This window comes from Polyodon spathula, chromosome 4, assembly GCF_017654505.1.
Source record: "Polyodon spathula isolate WHYD16114869_AA chromosome 4, ASM1765450v1, whole genome shotgun sequence".
Lineage (NCBI taxonomy): Eukaryota > Metazoa > Chordata > Actinopteri > Acipenseriformes > Polyodontidae > Polyodon > Polyodon spathula.
The window spans coordinates 87665461-87688144 of NC_054537.1; the positions used below are offsets into that span (position 1 = coordinate 87665461).

Sequence of the window (22684 nt, forward strand, 5' to 3'; positions counted from 1 at the left end):
CCATTTCAGATAGAAGGCGTTTGAATATTTTCAACAAATTCAATATGGCCGCCAAACTACACTACTATTTTTTTTCTCGAGAACAAATCTGATTGTAGGCCATGAGGTGAGATGTGCACCAAGTTTCAGATTCGGCTGATTGCGATTCCAGAGAAGATTTATGAAAATCGTCATTAATTAGTTTGTCATTAAGGGTAAGAATTTACTAGTGGGGCACAAAACACAAACATTTAAAGTTAGTATTTTGGATTTAGCAGGATATCTTATTTCAAGACCTCTGACTCATTAGTTAACCTACATTACACCCTGCAGTGTTTACAATACCCTGTGTATCCTGTGATGTCTGTATCGAGGCAACTTTAATCTGCTGGGAAACAGTCCAAGAACCTTTCTCAGCTTTCACTCAGCAACGTTGGCAGGGGAAAGAGGATTTGCCTTAAGAGTGTCATAGTGTATCCAGATCATGATCCCTCCTGCAATACTGTTGGTTGCTTTAATTGAAATGAATGGCTAGTTTAGGAACAGAAAACCAGCTGCATTGTTGCAGGAGGGAGCATGATGTGGATACACCATGACACTTGTAAGTTAAATCACTTTTGACTGGCAAGTTGAGAAATGTTCTTTGTTTATTCCCTAGTTATTTATGGATAGTGAATAAAAATATAAAAAACAATCAACTGCATAACATACAGTACAATCGACTACATAAAATACAGTACTGCAGGTGTTATCTTCTGTGAAACAGTAGAGTACATCAAACAAATCCCAAACACCATGGGCTCTGTGTATTATTGATTTTTCTTTTGTATCTTGACTTTTCATGTTTTTTTTGTGACTTCGTAGACCTACCCGCGATGTATTAAAGTAATGTTCAGCCGGTAACTTACTTTCATCATTGCTGTGGTAGCTTGGTTAAGACCGTTCTTTTCAAATAACTTTCGTATGCAGATATACGAAGCTCACCATAATATTGACGTTTCGCGCTTACCCTTGGTGTATTATCGTTTTTTTTTTTCTTCCTGAGTTACAATTTATTTTACTCATGCCTCACGCTGGCGTAGATTCAACTAGCTGTCCGTATGTGAAAGTTCCTGTTTAAACATTTACGGCTTCTAGTTACTTTAAAATATACTGATCTGTTACTGTTCACTATACCACTCATTTATGTTTGCCAGATGGAAGTTCTAAATCTTGACTTTTGGTGTTGCAAATCTATTTATAATGAGATACAAACTCTGATCTATTCTGCTGTTCGTAAACTTGCTGTGATATTACGCTAGTTGTTCACGAAAAAGAGCTGCTTAGTAAATCGGATGGAGAAATTCTACGGAAGGACGGAGGCTACGAATCCGCAGTATTTACGAACACGCAAGTAATATTAGTACACAGAGCCCCATATCTACAGTAGGGACCCTCAAATGTAACAGACTATCGGCTGTGCTTCTAAACTAATATGTCCTTCATACAGTCACAGCAAGCCTTAATGGTGCTGGAAAATGTTCAGATTAAGTGTTCAATAAAACTTTTTTTTTTAATGTACCGTAATGCTGTATGCGAGTATGCATTTATGTCTAAGCCTGGTAACTTTTGGATTCTGAAAGAGTGTTTAAATGACTGTGAATCTGTCAAAATAATTGTATATGCATAGCAATTTTAAATAAAATAGAACGAACCTTTTATACTGTATAGAATGAAAGAATAAAAAATAATTCCAGTAAATCTCTCCCAATATGAATAACTATGACACGTACTATTTTGGTCCAGTGGTTAAAGAAAAGGGCTTGATACTAAGAAGTTCCCTGTTCAAATCCCGGCTTAGCCATTGATTCACTGTGTGTGACCCTGAGCAAGTCACTTAACCTCCTTGTTTTCTGTCCTTCGGATGAGACATAAAACTGAGGTCCAATTGTAAGTGACTCTGCAGCAGTTGCATAGTTCACCCCCTAGTCTCTGTAAGTCGCTTTGGATAAAAATGTCTGCTAAATGACATAATAATAAATAATAATAATAATAATAATAATAATAATAATAATAATAATAATAATATGTTTTCAAAGCTACCAATTAACAGTATTTCAGTGCTGCAAAGATTGAAAACATGTGAGTCATAGGGAAAGCACTGATTGGTAGCTAAGGAGCCCTGTTGCTTCTGGTTGTTTTACAAGCACTCCCAGAAGCCTCTAGTTTTGGCTGCCCTTATCACTAACCTAGCACTGCTTTTCCAGTGACTGTCATGCTTCAATCTACCAGCATTCCTTCATGTGACCTCTTTAAGTGGACTGCAGAGACACAGTGAACGTGAAGCATTGAAATATCTGGTACTTCGAAAACACAATAAAGAAAAATGCGCGCTTACCAAAACACTTTTGCCTTTTCATTTAGGAAATTATAAATCTTACAGGTTGTCTTAACGGGTTCCTAGTAGAGAAGCCATTGCCCTACACAAATTAACTTGACTTTGCAATATTGTAACTCACTTGAAACCACAACATAAATTTCAATCAGCGTAACCGATTCAGCCAAAAATATAACCTACAAACACTTTTTAAAAAATGTCATCATTCACAAAAACATTTGTATGTTAGCATCCTTTGCAAGGGTCTTTACTTGGCTTTGGGCATCATACCTGTTGTCTTATTATCCAGCAGTAATACAAACTAGGTAACATCTACTGCAGTTATTTTGTTAGTTCTATGTACTATGTACTGAAACTCTACTTGCTCTGTATTGCACGCCAAATGTTGACAGCTTGCTGTGGCATCAACATAAGGGTTAGTCCTGTCAGGGTGCTATTGTTTCTCAGGATCCTAGTTACAGCATGTTTAGTTCTCTTGGTAATCGTGTCAGCTGTCTGTGCTTGAAACACGTTTATCTCTTAGTTGTGTCTATAACAAGTCAGGCAAGGTGTCTAGTGTGTTGTAATTAGTACAAGTCTGAGTGGATTGGGTTGAAGTTTTCTTTGCTTGAGAGGCTAAATTGATCTGGGCAAAGGCATTGGTATGCACTGTTGATTTTCAGAAAAAAACAAACAAAAACAAAACAAACTTAATTGTACTATTGATTACTGTAGCAACCTGTGTATATACAGTACAGTGTAGTTTGCTAAATACCATCACAATCCTGTGTTAAGGTTCTTAACAATCACTATAACAATATAACAGTATTAGTGCACACAAAAATTACTAGTTCATGATTGCAAATATTATTCGCCTACTATACTTGTACTAAAGTATTAGCATTCCCAGGTAAGCCCAATACTGTGCATTTCTAGTACAGTATACCCTATGTAGAGAACCCAGTACAGACACGCTATGTTTATTTGGCAAATATGCTCTTTTTCAGTAGGTTATTTAAATGGTTCCCTCAGTGGGAATATTCAGAAACATATCTAACAATTAATAAAACAGGTTATCCATCTAGCCTAGAAGAATACAGAAAAGAAAACAGCATGCTGGCATAAGGGTTCGTTTTTTAAATGAACAGATTAACAGATAAAAAATGAATCCTTTTCATAGATTTTTTTTTGCTTACAGTTAATATGCAGTATAATAAAGCGTGTCTGGAATTAAAATTACAGTATCTACTTGTGTATTTAAGACAAACGGGTGGAGTGAGGTGTTTCATTTTAGATATACAATAAACAGTGTGCTCTGCAGTCAACCTGTGGGGTGCGCACCCCTTGAGGCAGCGGGGAGTGGTTGAACTTCCTGGCGGGCATGGTGATCTCTCTAATAATATAGTACAATGATTATAATAATTAAGGGAGGATTCATGCCAGACGGCATTTTCTGTCTGTCTTCCTTAATTGCTGAACAGCCTGTAGGCTGTATCTTTGTTTTAAAATTGTTACCATAAAATTATAAAATATTAAATCTTCAAATACAGCCATTTGTTAAAAAATAAACATATTTGAACACCGCGCATGAATTGACTTTGCAACTAGCTAGAAAAGATAACAAAAGTCACATTTTTAAACAAAAAAAAACACCCTGTACCTTTGTTTTTGTTTCTTAAAAAAATGTATAGCATTTCAGCCCTATAATCTTGATTGAATTTCCAGCGAACGCTCCCTTTAAATTCAGAGATTCGTTTGTGCGCAGTATAGACGATGTCAACTTATTTCCCGTGACACCGGTAAAGACCTCTTCTTCGGGTTCTATTGCTTAATTATATCCCTCTAGCTCAACCAATCAGAGTGCAGGGAATTTTTTCACTGAAGTATGTCTTGTACTGTACATTTTGCCAAAACACATTGTATCTGTGGTCAGATTGAAAAAAAAACAAATTCAGTACTTGGGGAATATTTTAGTTATAAGATGTTATCACTTTCATACCTACACAGAGTTAGAAAACCGAGTGCATACAGGAAACACTAAGATAACAGACTTAGATAACACACCTGCACTCAGTATGACAGAAAGAATACCCCAAATAGTTTTGGTGTACCACTATATTTTGTAAACTTATTTAGCGCCATAATAACCTAAATGAAATATTTGCAATGTTGTGTCTCTTTGCCGAAGTAGATTATTTTAATGCACTATTATTTTAATGCACTATTTCAGTTTGTGATTATGGTATTGTTTAAACACTGCCTTGACTGTATAAAAAAATAATTGAAAAATTCCAGTGTTTCATTATATCCATGAGATCTATGCATATAGTATGCTATGTTTTGACCAATGTTTCTTGTTTCTGTTCTTGCAATTCTGCAACAACCTTCTTTTCCATTTTGATCTGCAGAATTCAGAAGATTCAGATATTTAATTTTGAATTAGCGTGGAAAACAAGTTGTGTAATCCGTTCCATATTACAGTAAAATAATCTCTAAAAAAATCTGTCAGGAGTAAAAAAAAACAACAACTTGTACCGCATTAATGAAAGGAGAGAAACACTCTTCTGTACAGTGGAATGTATGTTTTTTTTTCCCCCAGACGTCATTTATAGATTGCTTTTTTACAATCTTTGAGTATTGATATTTGAAATTAAAAAAGCTCATTGTTTGCAATTATTTCTCCATTGATTGTCCATTTTCATATTGTAAAACAAGTTACTACATGCCTTGTCCAATAGACTTAATGCACATTATTTTCATGTAAAATGCATATTTTCAGATTGCTTCAGCCTAGTTTAAAACAATGTTCTGGGTTTGTACACTACACATCTCCGACAGCCTATTTGGGGTTAATGTAAATATGTAATTTTCTTTCCGTTTGGAAAAACCACTTTTATTTATGTTGGTTCATATTAAGAATTGCATTCTGAAATGTGCAAAATGCACAGAATTGCTTCATAAATATATACAGTGTATATCTATTGTTGACTGTAATGCTGCAGTTGCTTTCCTTGACCACAACGTGTGAAATGTGCAGGAGAGTAGCATGAAAGCACAGTGAAGATCGAGTGAAAATACAGTGAAAATCAAGTGAAAGTACAGTGAAGGTCGAGTGAAAGTACAGTGAAGGTCGAGTGAAAGTACAGTGAAGATCGAGTGAAAGTACAGTGAAGACAGTGAAAGTACAGTGAAGATAGAGTGAAAGTAAAGTGAAGGTCGAGTGAAAATACAGTGAAACTCAAGTGAAAGTACAGTGAAGACAGTGAAAGTACAGTGAACGTTGAGTTAAAGTACAGCGAAGACAGTGAAAGTACAGTGAAGGTCGTGTGACAGCTGCAAGAAAGCAGCATGCTGGTGGTGGTGTGAGCTAGCATAAATCACACTACATTCACGCTGCATGTACAGTAGGCAGAGTAAATTAAAAATAAACATTGTATCTGTACTTAACACTAGACCTACTGGGCGTACATACATACCTAGAACTACCGCAGCGGTCTTTTTAACGTTACATTAAAATGTGTATAAAACTACTGCCATGTCGCACGCTACGAAACTGTTTTGTGTTAAATGTAGTCAAAACAGCGTGTTTATTTTAACATACCAAACATAGTGCTTACCTTTAATTCTGATTTCCTCACTTGTATTTTCCCATAATTTCTTTGTAAATCAGACATTTTGATGTTATTGTTTGTTTTCCTTCAGGATATTGTCTGTGACACAGTTTTTGCAGCCTGCTTATAACACGTGAAGGAAACCTGTTACAACACGAGCACTGACACGAGACTTGGGGGTGCTGTTGGGACTTATGAGCGCAAATGCTGGGCTATAAAACACGATGGTTTTAGCAGCTCAGAGACGACTTTTGACATGCAGCGGGAGCTTACGACGCTCTGTGAAGCAACAGAGAATAGGGTCCGAGATTTGTTTGTTTGACTGTTTTATACAAGTGTTTTCTGTTTACCCGTTTATTTTGCACCTGAGTTCGACTCTGTTAGCCGTTCAACGGTAATTTCCGTCTTGCAGTAGCTGGTTTGATACACTATTATTCAATAACTTTTTTTTTCAATATAATTTAAGACTTGTTGTGCAGTCCTGTGTTGTACTGGTCTATTCATTTTAACAAAAAAATAAGTATTTTTAAATAGAATATAAGTATTTTTACAGCTGTTGCTAGATAAATCACATCTGAAAATGTCTCCTGTAGCTATTCAAAACAAGCGCGAAGCTCTCAAGTTCAGTAGCACTAAGCCAAACCCACTGTTTTTACTATGACAGTCAAAATAGCTGTGGTAGTTCTAGGTATAACGTATTGTATCTCCATAAGTTTCTGCAACCCTGGGTCTACTGATGGTTTGAGAAGTTTAATATATTAATTAAGGAAAAGTCAAAAAAGCACAGATGCCTAGCTGCCAAATCAGTGGAGAAAAATTGATGTGCCAAAAAGACTGGTATTCTAGTGTTAAAGGGACACTTAATATTACATTTCTTCCAGTTTAATATCATGTTAAGTACATTCACCTTTGTTATCTGTTATTATTTCTGCTGAATCATTTACCAGGATTTTCATGCCTCTGAAAAGACTCCTAAGATTCTGACGTGAGTTTGTTTTTACAAATGACCATTTCGGGTATGGAACTGCCCCCTCTGCTATTGTGAAAATGGAACTCTATACAAATTCACAATTTTTGGGGGGACAGAAATGATAGCTGCACACACAGAGTGTTAATTTTTGAACGCACCACAATGAGAATAGCTCCATTGTTTTTGTAATTTTGTACAGCGCTTTAAGTGTGCACACAAAGCATGTTAAGCTACTGTACTACTTACACAATTTGAGCTGCATCAGTGCAACACCTTTGTAAGTGCTGTGGCATTGGTAAGCACGTTACCTATTGTTGCATGAACCACTAACATCCTGCTTCACAAGGTCACGGTCTGTCTGCTCTGTTCTTTTTGTATTACCTTTCTCACTTAGGGTTTCCATTTGTTCATATTTTACTGTTTGTAAAGCTGCTTTCATAAAACTACTCAAACACAAAATATTGACTGTTAAGGAGTGAGCAGTAGTGCCAGGTTGAAGGGCTGTTCTGTACAATTGTATGTGCTGCAGGCAGACATTGACAGTATCATCAATCACTCTATGCATGGATTAGCGTTCTGAAAAGATTATCAGGAACTTGTAATTAAGTGAAACAGGATATGTAGCTCCTTGCAGCATGATTGTCAGGGTAACAGTGATGATGAGATATTGCATTATACTGTACCTGAGTATTGATGTTCTGTTTTGTAACGTGTGAAGTGAAGCCTACTCAATGAAAACTCTGGCACAGGCTTCCAAGTACTACCATGAAAACTGATTTTCCATCAGCGTTGGGTGCCCTGTAGATACATTACAAATGCTTGCTTAACAATAACACAAATGAACTGGAGCACAGAGAATTTGAAACACCTGCTACACCTTTGCATGTACAAAGTTGAATCTCCCTGTTACAGTTCAGTTTCAGGAACAATAAACAGGGTGTCAGATCTGATTCATTCTGGTGAAGGAGCAATCAGAGAAGTCTTGTTTGAATTTTGTTTACAGGTGGCCTTATTTGGCAGCAGTACAAGATACAATGGTATTGGTTCTAGATGTTACAGTATGCAGCAAAACAGTATGTTTAAAAGTATGTAGGAAAAGACAAACTTTCACCTTCATCTCATACTCTGTCTTCTAAAATCACACATTGTAACAGTGTGACTGTCTTTGTCGTGGGAATTCCTTTATCTGGAAAAGCTTACCCTGAAATATAATCCACAGCTATTGAGAGCTTCCTAAAGCATTATACAACCATCATTTTGAGCAGGATGAAAAGTTCAGACCATTTTACAGGAGTGGCATCGATATGTATTGAATTCACTGAATGTATATCTGCTTACTGAGATTACAAAGAGTCAGCTCTGATGAATTAGGAATAATAGCCCAGGGTGGATGCTGCATGCACGTTTCGGGGGACTACAATGACATTTACCAATAACAGGCACTGCATTTTTTGGACCTTTTCACAGGTTGCAGCTGTCAAGACATTTATCTTTGTGAAAAAAAAAAAAGAATATTTTATGATGGTGAACAAAGCCAATCCAATTTCTGCTTAAATGTGTGGCTTCAATGGCTATGGTTTATGTGCAATTAGAAATAAATAACCCACTGATACTGGAGATAGCCTGCTTGCAGTTTCAGTGTATCACAAACATTTTAGGCAGCAATTCCCCTGGATTTATTTCATAGGATCTAGGTGATTGGAAACAAATGACTACAAAAGATTCAGAAGCGAGTAGTTTTTCTCATTATACTGTATTTACAATATAATCGTAAATCTCGAAAAACTACTCACTTCTGAATCTTTTGTAGTCATTTTTGTATTACTTTATTATAAATACATGTTAATTTGGATTCATATGCTGTTTTTTCCTGACTTTATGTGAACGAAAAGACACACATTTGCCCATTTTCCCATTAGAAATAGTGATATTTTGAAATATCACTGTCCTGGTCACAAAAGCAAAGTTTGTGGGGAATAATAGCCATTTTCTATACTTTTGAGGCATAAGCAATTAGGAAATAACACTTACTACCCAGGAACAAAAAAAAAAAAAAAAATTGTTACACGGTGTAGTCACTATCAAATAAACATTTTTATTTGGACAACAGGACAGGAAAATGCTGTATGAATACAAATATAGGCCTTACAATGTGTTCTAGTCACTTCTACATGTTGTTCTCAACTCTTTTGTTGTGCTTGGCCAGACTTCCTGTCATAGTGTTTATAAACATTACTTGGCTGATTGCTGTCATTAAAATAAGCAGGAAAACTGAAACCAAATGTCCAGCACTGGTGTGAGAGAATCATATTTACAGTCTTCTGCTGACACTGTAGTTCAGTCTACTAATGAAGGTGTTTTGATAAGACTTGTTTAGCTTATTCCAGGCATTACAATAACAATAAAAAATATGAAACAGTTTAATAACAGTCCAGCAATATCATGTGAGTGTAACCCTGTTTACAGGACTCCACAGATGAAGTATAACATTTTACTGGAATTACAATAACCAGTGAGTACTACTGTTTTTTTCAATTTTTTTTTTTTAATTTTATTTTTTTAGTAAAACTGATGATTAAAAACATTTGATAATTAATTGAGACGTTTCAGAAAAAAAAAAAGTCTGCAATGTATTTATTACAGCATAAACAGTTTTTTTTTGTTGTTTTAATTATATTTATTTCCCTGGAGAACAATTCAGTCTCACTTTTACATAAAGTGATGAAAACTCAGATGGGTAATTCAAACTAGTCTCACTCTGACATGAAGGAATGATCAGATCTTCTTTAGAATGGCTTCGGGTAAAGTTAACTGCACCTCGATGGGAACATTCGCAAGACAACCCCAAGCCGAACACGACAAGATTTCAGTTATCTAAAAAAGTAATTTAACCCCAAGCCGATGGGGTTGTATTTCGGCTGGGGGTCCTAACGTACACTGACCTGTTTGCACATACCATGTGGTTAAAGAAGTTTTTTTAATTTTAAGCTTTGTGAAATTTGCTATTAATAAGGTTTATAGAAAAGCACACAAAGGCTTTTACTGTTTTAATAAAACTGTTACTGTGTAAATTTGAGATTATTGATTATTTTGTTAACTTTAATTATTTAACTTTAATTACTGTTTATGTATAGCACAGTCTCGGTGAAAAATGCTTCCTTTGTATAACATCGCTATATTCACTGACACACGGACATGTTTTTCTAAATAGTTTTGGAACCGGAACCAGAATACCCGGTTCCACTGACAGATACCCGGTTCGGAACCCATTCCAAAAATCTCCTCAAATGCACTCAGTAAGTACCCTACTGTCCTCATATAGATTATCAGAAAATGTTTTAGCTCTGTCTTTTGCTGAAACATTGCTTTTTTTTTTTTTTTTTTTTTTGGGTGCAACCGCCATGTTGAGTTTCAGGAGAGACACGTGAGTGAAGTCACATGAAAAATGAACTCAACTTGGCTAGCAGTGCAAAAAAAAACCAAAAAACCAGAAACTGCAGTGGAGTTGCGAGTTGAAAAAGACAACCCTGCAAAATTACATTCCCAAAATGTCTAATTCCGTTCCGTGATTCAATCTGCGATTCCGCGATCATGGAAAATCAGTAACCCTAATTAAGTGTCTTCAACTTCCAACACCTTCAGTACAATTGGGTGGTTCTTTGAAACTACAGTTAAAAAACAACCACTATTTTATTTTGCATAACAGAAAAGTGCTACTGTATTTGGGACTGTCCTGGGTGATCTTTGTTGACAAGCCTATATTATTACTGTAACTGCTGTCCTATCATGGGGTACAAGTGTGTGGTTGACCAGATCTGCAATGATCTGTGACATTCCCAGTTAGAAGAGGCGACACTCCAGGAGCTGAGTGATAAGCAGCTGTTTTAATTGACAAACTTTTCTTTGGATAATTCAAACATCTACAGTACTGTACATCGTCTCAGCATACTTTCTTTCCAAATATAACTGATATTAGTGCTAGGGCATGAAATCGTGGTACACCACTGTGCAGCACATGTTGTTATTCTCTGTCTATCATTCCCAATCAGTTGCAACCTTGTCGTACAGTATGTGGTCCACCCAACATTTGTTTTTTCTAAAATATTTCAAGAATGTTCTACACACATCCGTGAATTGATTAAAAAAAAAAAAAAAATTTTATGCTTATTTTGGCTCTGATACATGCTTGGCAGATTCAGCACATAAATCCATGAGTCGTGCACTTTTCCATCCATCCCAAGCTTTCTAAAAGCCATGGCCTAGCATTGCTCGGCCGTCTCAGCTCTGACACGTCGGTCTAGTTCAGGGCCAAACAAATGGAATCTGTAGTTACCTCCTATGTTTATTTATTGAGTTATCAAACACGTAAGGTAAATTAGTTTGTATAACAAGTCTTAATGACACATTTTTATTCAATGACCACTCTACTATTTGTATTGGAACACTGACACCAAAAAGGCGGTGCTTTTTATATTTAGCATGGAACTTATAATGTTTGGGTGCTAATGTGTGGTGTATTTCATGGAAGTGTGTTACATGCACCTCTAACTGGGGAGAATCCGGAGGTTAGGCAGATATGCACGCTACAGTGATCTTGATTTACACAGTATAAAGCAAGCAAATAGCTGAGGCTGCTTCTGAACAAAATCAATCTATATTGTACTTTTAACAGAAGAAAACAAGGAAAATAGTAATAATGTAAATGTTAGATGTGCATTGAGCCACCACTGACTTTTTGCATGACGTGTGCACAACTTTTGTCAAGATTCTTAGTGCAATATATATAGTATATAATATATATATATATATATATATATATATATATATATATATATATATATATATATTTATATATATATATATATATATGTGTGTGTGTGTGTGTGTGTGTGTGTGTGTGTTTGTATAATGTACCAAACATTTAAAAACATTTATCTTAATAAAGATGCACTTGAACCAGTGTTACAGTGCCTGTTTTTACCAAGTATTGGAGAAGGATCCAAATCACTTCCTCAAAAAAACGTATGGAAATGTAATTTAATGAGTTAAAGATCTTGCTTGTGCTACTGTAACTCCAGTACAGTGTGGAAACTGGAAACTCGTATCATATAGCTATTTTTGGCAGCACCTATGGAATTATAGGTAAAGTTTTTTTTTTTTTTTTTTTTTTTTTTTAACATAAATGTTGAATTCCCCTATTCAGGCGGTGAGAAGGGGCTTAGACATGGATTTCAAAGGTTTGCTTGATACTCAAGACTCCACCAGCAAACTTGCCAAGACTGTAAAGAGAATCTCTACTACTGTACGTTACTGTGTGTTTAGGAATTTACACTATATGTTACAGTAAGTCATTCTGAAAATTAATGTACTTGATACATTTATGAAATATGATTAAAATTTAACATGTATGCATCAAGAGACTATCATGAACAATTGTGGCAATGGATTTAACCAATGCATCCCAAACATATACAATAAGAAGAAACATACATTTAAATATTTTTTCAAGAAATATATCGCCATTTTCTACCCTCTGTTAGTCTCTTTTGTATTTCTCTTTCGTGATAACTGCATTCTTTTCACATACTGTACTACCTTGCAATACTGAATGCATTAATCATTCTGGGCCTGGAATTAAATTTGGGTGCACTCAGCCATCCTCAACTCAGTTGAATGATAAACGTCAGCCATCAAGATGGACCACTTAGGAAGTTTATCAGACATCACTGAAACCCGTACAAAACATGGTAAGTGGAGGATTCTTCAGCCAATCTTATTTTTAAAAACGTCTAAAGGTGAAGTAAATTACCACAATACTGTACTTACAACCAAATGGTTCATTTTAGATTAAACACAACACTTTCAAATATTTGTCTTTTACTGCAGATTAAATTTGGAAAATACTTTGACAGATAATAAGTGAAAGATCAGTTTATTCTTTGTTTTCTGTTTGTTGCAAGTGTATCTTGACTGCAGAATGGATTGCTTCTGTCTCCTTTCAATCCCAATCTTCAGAATAGGTTGCATTTTTTTTTTTTTTTTTTTAAATAAAAAAGTAGTCTTTTGATACCTCTCTTTTTTCACCCTATAGATGATATTATGATAATGGGTGTCAATGCAATCAGCCCAAAAATATGTGGTTGTGCGTCTGTCTGTGTCATTCATAAGGTACACTCATGAAAATGTAGAAACTAAGTTGAAGCTTCTAAATATCATGTAATCTGTTTTATTTCATCATCACTGCACACATCCTCCCCACCGGTACGGTGCACTAAAACCAGTTAAGTGAAACGGAAAGGCTAGTTTTGGTTTATTAAAACACTCCTTTGGCTTCCAAACTGCATTCCATCAGTAATGTGGTGTTAGAATGTGATGAGCCCATTTCCAGTCTCACTGGTTCACTCCCTGCTCATGAAAAGACATACTGGTGTACTAAAGTACATGGTGCATGCACTCTGAGAATAGAAGGCCTGCCACTGCCCATAGGACCAATGTCAGTGAAGAGATAAACTTGTGTACACATTGAGGCACTTTAAACACTTTGGTTAAAATAAACACAAGAATGAGTACTGAGAAAAAAAGCACATACAATGAGCAGCTACCCCATACCCCAAATACTGCGCAATAGCATGAATAAAATAAATTCAAGGAGTCTGTATATAACAAGGCTACTGAAAATGGAGCCGTTGGAAGTCTTTTATTACATGTGACTGGAAAAGGGTTTAGTGGGCAAATGTTATCAGCACAGTGATATGAAACAACCATGCCTCACAGTATGACCAGTGTTTAATTACAATAGTTGTACCCAGATAAATAGTGCATGACCATGTTCAGTTTGTTAAAATACAGAACCTTGTGTTCCCATTTTTGGAGTCTGACCCATTACTCTTTTAAAGTATTAAACATGTTTCTTTTTTTTTTTTTTAAAGCCAGCCATAGTTTTATTTCTCTTTTAGTGGCAAGTATCCATGATTGCTGACCTGTGCAACATGTACTGTACACAGCATTTGCAATATGAATTATTTAGTTTAATCTGAGTCTTCAATAGAAGCTCTGCAATGTGCTGGTTAATTACAGATTACTACTATTTCAGTGGGTATGTCTGACACACAGATTTTTAGCTGCATGTGAGCGGAAAGTACTGTTTGATGGCATTTAAAGTTGGCAATGAAACCATATTTTTTAATGTAAAAAATATACAGAGTTTCAATCACAGTACGCCTCTACTGTACTGAAGGACAAGTTCCAGTGAAGAGCAATTCATTTTTATTTTCAGCAACAATGCAAGATTCAGGCTTCAGGGTGCTCTTTCAGTAAGAGGCTATTTGGTTACACAGTGAGGTGTAAACTGTTTCTCTCTCTATGGTTACACATGGTTAAACTCTGTAGCACAGATTTTGTGAATTAACTTTATTTAGGACTAGTGGCACTGGGTGCAATGCTGAAAACCAATTTAAAAAATAATGTTCTGGCAAATACACTACAGTAAATACCCATAATCTCACACCTGTAGAGGTGAAATTAATGTGTACTGTAGCTTTAAATAGTATCTGGATGTGTTCTTTGCAAGAATACTAGCCCAGTCTGTTTTACAATGTCAAGCTGACTTCTGGGAAGCAACTTTTCTGTGGTGAAGGGTGTATTGAGTTTTCAATATGTTTTCATACTGATGGTTTCTTTCTTAGTGAATGCACTTTGTTGTGAGGGTGCTTTGTTTTTGTTCACAATAGCACTCATTGCTTCAGCAGTTTAACTCTATTCCTACGCTTTTCATTTCTGGTGTACAAATATAACACTTGAACTGGTGCTGTGTTTGGATTGCAAAGCCCAATACATACAGCCTTTTAGAACTTGTGTTAAAATATTGCTTGGAAATATCCTGCATTCTGATTTCCTGCTGACACTCCAAAGACTGGTTAAAACAGTACAACCAATGGTTCAGAGGGGGTTAAATTCCTCCCTGCAAAACATGTGGGAATATGGCTGGAGACTAAAATTGAATAAATGATGATTAATTAGGCTCCAGCCACAGGTGTATAAAAATGGTGATCACGGTCGTTGTTTAGAATTGTGTTGGTGACGGTACAGTGCGGTACTGGATTGTGTGGTTGTTGTGTTGGTGTTTTTGTAAATGTAAATAAATGCGTGTAAGTGTGTGAACTGCAGCCTTCTGGTCTCTGAGTCTCCTTGCCGACGCTGCCCGGTCACAAGGCTACATAGATAGCATGCTTTTTCCAGATCTTACAGAGAGCAAATATTTATTGTGCTTATGCCTAACAACGCACTTAGCAGTGCACAGATCTTGGCCTGGCTTATTACAAGCGTACTGTGCAATACTGTACATTAACTGTTAAAAATATCTAAGACGGTGAACTTGCTTGGAAGTGTTAAAATAAAGAGTGCAGTCAAAACTAAACTGCTGTCTGGTTGGGAAAGTTTTTTTTTTTTTAACTCTGAGAAGAAAGTCCCAGAAAAACACAGCATCTGCCATGTATAGATAGTGTGAGCAGAGGCTGGCTGTGGACTCCTACTGACAAGCAGCAGCTGACACAGTTCAGTACATTAGTACAGTAACTGTTGGTGCGTTTTCAAAACCTCCAGGTTTTGAACTGTGGTTAAGGCCACGGTGTTCTGTTGTCACCTCACACTGTGTTGCTTACCAGAATTTAAACTCATGTCTGAGATGTGGGTCACACCATTCCATGCAATACTAATGGGCAGTTTTCTTACTTTTTGTGTTTGTTTAGTTATTTACTGATCCTTGGAAAACAAAAAAAAAACAGTTCAGTAACTTGTTCACAATGTGTTCATAAAGTTTATTCAAAGCCTCTTTGCTTTGTTAGAGAAGCGAGCACAGCAGTGTCTGTGGTGTTGTTATGATATGCTGAAATAAAGTTGGCATTCACTTTAACAGACAACATTGAAAAGACAACATTCAGAGGTTACTAGAACACAGATAAATGGATAGTGTATTTAATTATTTTCCGGTGGATTGATTTGGAACATTGATTAAACATAGTTTGAAAGATAACATTCAAGGCCCTTTACCAGAGATTAGGGACCAATCATGTTAAAGGAAGTCTCTGATCCATTTTGTAATTACACTTGTTTCTATCTGTTTGGTACAGTGTAGCAATAAATCCCTTAACTTCTGTCGTAGCCGGTAATGTAGGTCACATTTTAGATACTAGTAGCTACTTGTTGGAAGACTGCTGTAGAACATACTTGGTAAAATATGGTAATCGTTAATAAAACATGTGGTCATTAAATTCCAGTGAATAAATAACAGCCTTCTTCTGTTCAGTAGTCTAGAATAAAAGTTTAAAAACACATGAATGGCAGTTAATATTCCAGCAAAAATATCAGCATAACGTGTAATGGAATTTGGGAAATTCGGTTGTCCTGACATGATACTAGTGGCTGCTGACATCATTTGTTCTTAAACTGTCATTTTCCAATGAAATTCTGTACGTGAGGTGACCAATGATTGTTTGTTTTTTTCAGACCCCAAACTGCTGGACTGAAGAGGCAGCAGAGAAGAGAAGCACACATCAACGTTCTGCCTCCTGGGGCAGTGCTGATCAGCTAAAAGAGGTAGGGGGACAATGATACAAAATGGTGTAGCAAAGGATGTGGTAAATACAGGCATGTGCTGGCATGTATACTGTAATACAACACAATGTACCGCTACAACAACATGATCATTTAAATTATTACAAACAGAAACATGCATACTATAGACACTCAATTATTTCCTCTGACACTAAACTCCTGTGGCAAGCAGCAGAAAGCTATGACAGTGTACTGTAGTGGGTAACACCTTTTCCCAGTGGCTGGAAAATGAAAATGAATTCTCATGTTTCACATTTATTACATACAAAATAAATATATATATATATATATATATATATATATATATATATATATATATATATATATATATATATATATTATTTTTTGGTTTTTTTTTTGTGTGTGTGTGTGTGGGGGAGAACCAGATACAACATTTTCTTGACACACATGTATAATCCTTTAAATATAGTAAACGACTAAGGGCCTCATACACTAAACAGTGGTAACCAGTTTACCACGCAGTAAGCCTGTTTCTTCTTTGTGCTTTGTACACCTGCTAAATTCACTAACCAGTGGCAAATGACTTTGCACGCAAAATGCATCGCGTGGAAAAAGATACCGTGTGTGAGTAATTTACATAAAATGAATAATTAATAATTCTCCACCCTAATACCGCGAAGGAGGGACTTGATATAAACAAACATATTTACTTAAAGGTGCTAACTTTCCTAGTGTCCCACTGCGTGATAAGTTTACCACTTATTGAAACCAGCGGTGTCTGTCTAAATCACAATAGAAATAGAGCAGATCACAAGTAGTGCTGTGTGGGAAAACATGATAAATGCGTGTATCTGCTTTTGGGTACTGTATTAAATTTTTTCCAGGATAAATGATTGCCTGTGTTCCACAGAACACTACAAATAAAATGTCAAATATAGGCTACATAGGATGTATCTCATTGGTTTTGTGGATTAAGGGGACAATATTTTAACATAAAGGGTTGTAATACTGTACATAATTTTATGATTCTGAAAATGCAACTTACCAAAAGATGACTGCGCGTGAACTGTATTACATAATCATTTCCTTTATTCCGATTCCAAATGTGTTGCTTTCCCAATGCAAGATGCATTGTAGGAATAGACAGTGCTGTATAAGATCCCATGATGTACTGTTTTTTTTCCATTATGACGTTGTCCTGCCAAAACGGCCAAGAGACAGTTGTGCTCTTTTAACACATGAATTATACTGAATTGTTTCGGTCCTAAAAACATTAGCATTTTTATCATGGAAAGGACAACAGTAAGTACTGCACAAATTGTGACTAGCCTGTGCAGCACGTCGAAATCGTTGGATAAGCAGCTGGAAGGTTAAAGTTTCTTAAAAGAAAAAAAAAAGAAATAAACCGCACACTTGCAATCCCTTAAAAGAAACACATTTATATTTAGCCAACGTTTCGCTGCCGGAGTACCTTCAAAATAAACCAGAGGGGGATAAAGGTGAACAAACAAATATTTGTTTTCAGTTAATTATTTTCTGTTTCTCCGCTTTGACCGTCTCAAAGCAAGACATTCCTGGTGTTACGCAGGATTCTGTATCCCCGCATGATTCCGCGATATTCCTGTGCCCAAGTCCCGCTGTGTTCTCAAGCACTGCCATTGAGTTCTGCTGCAGTTTGTAACAAATATTGAAAACAAGACCAAACTAATTCTAAAACTTATAAAACTGTATTTTTCTTTTAAAATACATTTTAATTTTATTACATGTATAGCGATCTTGATCTACACAGGCGTCAAATCTAAGGGGATACAGAATTCTATGGAGATACAGAAATCTGCATAACACCGGGCCACTTCCCCTCATCATACGGAGACCCACTGAAGATGTAACTGCCTCCTTGGTCGCTGTCATTCTTACTTGGTGAGAACCAGGCTACCTGTCCTTTGGAGTGCCCATATACTCAAATAAAGGGTTTGTAACGCGTGCAGCAGTTCATGTGCTATGATGACTGGCAAATGAATCATTTAGCTTGCCTTATTCGTGCATATTATTATATTAGTGAATAGAGCAGACACGCCTTCCTTTTTACGAGCAGTATGGGTTTACATAAATGTTACTGCCATGTACTTAAAATATAAAGGTTTCACATTAAAAAAAGTTAATTATATATATATAATATATATATATATAATATATAATATATATATATATATATATATATATATAGATATATAATATATATTTTGTGAACAGTAAGTCCGATTTTGTGCTGCAGAGTGGCAATTTGCCTTCAAGTTGCCCATAGCACAGGCCATGATGGGGACATTATTGTTGCTCATTAAAAAATAAAACACAAAAAAACATAAGGCTGACAAAAGATAATCGAAGCACACACTGGAGAGATTATAATCCTTTGCCAATAACTGATTGTATCTGTCAAATAAGACACAGGTTTGCTTGCCCAGCATAATGATTAGTCTTTGCACCTTGATTCCTGAAAGGAAACTTAGAAGTAAAGTGTCAAAGACATTTAATATTTAAAGGGTTGTTATCCTGTTTCATGACAGCATTCATTGATAACTGCAGGTGACTGAAAAATAGCCTACAGTATAGTTGTACACCCAGTGGCCCAGATACTGCAACTGCTGTGTAAACATTTCCAGTAGTGATCGCTGACCCTGAGGTACACTTTAATTGCTTCTTGAAATCTGTCACATCAGATAATTCGATTTTAGAGGCAACTTTAGGTCTACAAGCAGCAGAAACACAGAGAAGAATTACTGGGAGTGTCCATGAAAATAACTTTTTAATTGCTGTCTTAATATGTGATGTTCTTATTTCTGCATTCAACAATTAAATGTGTCCCAGTCAACCACATTACGCTGCGATATCTTTGATTTCCTGTATGCATTTTAAATTCTTTGTGTACCCATGTTTCTTTCACTACCAGAGCAGGACGTGTCTGCAAAGAGAAACTCTTGCTAATCGTCCGTCCTCAGTTTTTCGCCTCAGATAAGCCGTCCGTAGGGAGCAAAATGATTACATTTTCTCTTCTGTTGTGGCCCTATTTTTGGGCTGACAGCAGCAACTGAATGATTTGTCTGGCCTTTCCTACTGAGCTGGAACAGAAATAAAATGAGTACGTAGTCCCATGTACTGCAGCTAGGAATAGAGCCCTGGGACGTACGTTTGTGAAGTCCAGTGCAATCCTTTTTCGTTAATATTCCCCCCCTTTAATTTTGGAAAGTAATATTAACACGGAATCAGACACAACTATCTCATACTTTTTCTCTCACTCATACAATTATTTATGAAGCTGATGTTTTTTCGATTCAGTTAAAGATTTGTTTTGCTTCATTTGACATTGTACAGTATTGCAGCCTTGGAAAAAACCTTCTTGCCCAAAAACCATTTGCAGACAGGAACAGTTAATCACAATTCTAATGCCACACAAGTAAAACTGGGTTAAAAAAAAAAAAAAAAAACTGGCAGAAAATTACTTTCATTTTCCATTATCCAAACTCAGAATGACACAGTATAGTAGTCCCTCACTAAACTGGATATCAGGAGACAGTCAATTTGTCCGAAATGCTGAAGCAACATTAATGTGTTCTCTGTACATTTTACATATATATTACAGTATACAGTACAGTTGTAAAATCTACATTGACTACATTGAGCACTTTCCTTTTACTTTACCGGCAACACAACATGCTGCTGCATTGGACACATTACTGTACAATGCGAAAATAATACGATTGTTATTTTTATAATTTTTTTAAATTTTAGTAATCGGCAATTAGTTTTTTGTTTTTTCTCCCCAATTTAGTAGTGTCCAATATTTTTTTTTTTAGCTTAGCTCACCGCTACCACCCCTGCGCTGACTCAGAAGGGGTGAAGATGAACACACGCTGCCCTCTGAATTGTGTGCTGTTAGCCGCCTGCTTTTTTATGCATTGCAGACTCACCATGCAGCCACCCAGAGCTGCAGCGTTGGAGGATAACGCAGCCCTGGGCATCTTATACGCAAACCCGCAGGCGTCCGGCCAGACCACAGGGGTCGCTAGTACACGGTGATCCGAGGTCACCCTGGCCAACCTGACCTTCCCTCCCCCAGAGCAGCGCTCGGCCAATTGTGTGCCACCCCCTGGGTTGTGTGCCTCATCCTCGGTTGGCAAAGGAATAGCCTGGACTTGAACCAGCGATGTCCAGACTATAGGGCACATCCTGCACTCCACACAAATGCTTTTACTGGATGCGCCAACGATTATTTTAAATTGAAGCTAAATTACTTTAGTGCATTTTCTTTTTGTTTTTTTACACAATTAACATGAAACAGGTTATGGTGCCGCATTGACACATTTTCATACTTTACAGCACCTATACTGCACACACTATAGAAATACCTATTTTTTACATTTACATAGAACATTTTACAGTGTACATGTGGCTGCAAGTAAAACATATAGCTTCCAGTACCTGCTACTTATGTTATCTGTAGGTATGAGTAAGACTTTCTTTACAGAAGCAATGTAAAGAAAGTTGAAATTCAGAATTATAATTATTAGTCCACATTTTGTGTTTTAAACCACTGAAAGCTTCTCACCCTTTTCCAATCGATCTATCTCAATTAGTTTAAACTCGGTAGAGTTTAACTCTGGGGCACTGACAAAGTTTAATGCAGTATATTGTAATACAGTAATACATGTGGAGCTGTGGATTACTGTGTAACATTGCTAGTAACGCTTTAAAAACTATTATGCATCTTAAATTTATTATATAAATTTATGCATATAGTAATTAAAAATAAATACAATTTTTTTTTTTTTTACTTATTCATGTTGATTTGTTCCAGTTGGGAGTCAAAGCAAAATCCCCCCCCAAAAAAGTTCTTTAAATCCATAGTAACAACAAATCAGAAGTTATCACTGTCCACATCAGTTTAGTAACAACAGTTGTCCATGGCTTATATTTTAATTTTGTAAAGGAACATGATAGTGTCCACTTTTTGTTTTAATTTAAGCAATAACTGGCACTTGCTTACAATTGGCCCAGCCCTACTGAATACCTGCTCACTAGGGACGGATGTTGCCGGGATGCTTAAGACTTCTGACCATAGGTACAACTTTTGGAACGATCTTGGATGTTTTTCATTATTTTTACTCAGCTCATAATAAATGCAGATTTTGTTAGTTTTGTAGGGTGTCATCTCATTATATGGCCACGCAAATTAGTTGTTATCAGAGTATCCAAACATTACTTTCTTTACTTTCTTACCATCTTACTTTAGATAATAATTGCCAAACATCTGAAGGCATTGTAGCTCGGTTGATACAGTATTTGTAATTTTACCACAACGCTCTTAACTTGCTCTGTTATTTTGAAGATTCCTGCGCAGATCCAGTCCCATCAGTAAACACTCACAGGGGGCAGGGTGGGACAGGGGGGAGAAGGTAAACTCAATCGCATGCAGATTCAGTATTTGACCATTCTTCTTTACAAAACTGTTCAAGCTCTGTCAAGTTCCTAGGGGAGCATTGATGGACAGCAATCTTCAAGTCATGCCACACATTTTCAATAGGATTTAGGTCGACTGTGCCACTCAAGGACATTTACCTTTTTGTTCCTTAGCCACTCCAGTGTAGCTTTGGCTGTATGCTTTAGGTTGTTGTCATGCTGAAAGGTGAACTTCCTTCTCAGTTTCAACTTTCTTGCAGAGGGCAGCAGGTTTTCCTCAAGGACTTCTATGTACTTTCCTCCATTAATTTTCCTTTTCCCTTCTATCCTGACAAGTGCCCCAGCCCCTGCCGATGAGAAACATCCCCATAACATGATGCTGCCACCACCATGCATCACAGTAGGTATGGTGTTCTTTGGGTGATGCGCTGTTTTGGGTTTGCGCCAAACTTATGCTTTGCATTTAGGCCAGAAAGTTCAATTTTAGTTATGTCAAACCACAAAACTTTTTGCCACATGCCTATAGAATCTATAGAGTGTTTTGCATACTTCAAATGGTATTCAAGGTGGGCTTTTTTGAGTAATGGCTTCCTTCTTGCCACCCTACCATACAGGCCAGATTTGTGGAGTGCTTGGGATATTGTTGTCACATGCACACTTTGACCAGTCTTGGCCATAAAAGCCTGTAGCTCTTGCAAAGTTGCAATTGACCTCTTGGTAGCCTATCTGATCAGTATC

At 36.5% G+C, this 22684-nt stretch overlaps 1 protein-coding gene across 4 annotated transcripts in view; it reads left to right on the plus strand.

Moving 5' to 3' along the window:
• Positions 1-22684, plus strand: part of LOC121315052 (glucocorticoid-induced transcript 1 protein-like) — a 63967-nt gene that overhangs the window by 15128 nt on the left and 26155 nt on the right. For 3 of the 4 annotated variants that reach the window (XM_041248941.1, XM_041248939.1, XM_041248940.1), the window contains one exon: positions 16421-16510. The exons of the other annotated variant lie outside the window; for it this stretch is intronic. In XM_041248941.1, coding sequence (XP_041104875.1) covers positions 16421-16510 — 90 coding nt within the window. The remainder of the gene's footprint in view (positions 1-16420; positions 16511-22684) is intronic. 4 annotated transcript variants of the gene reach the window in all.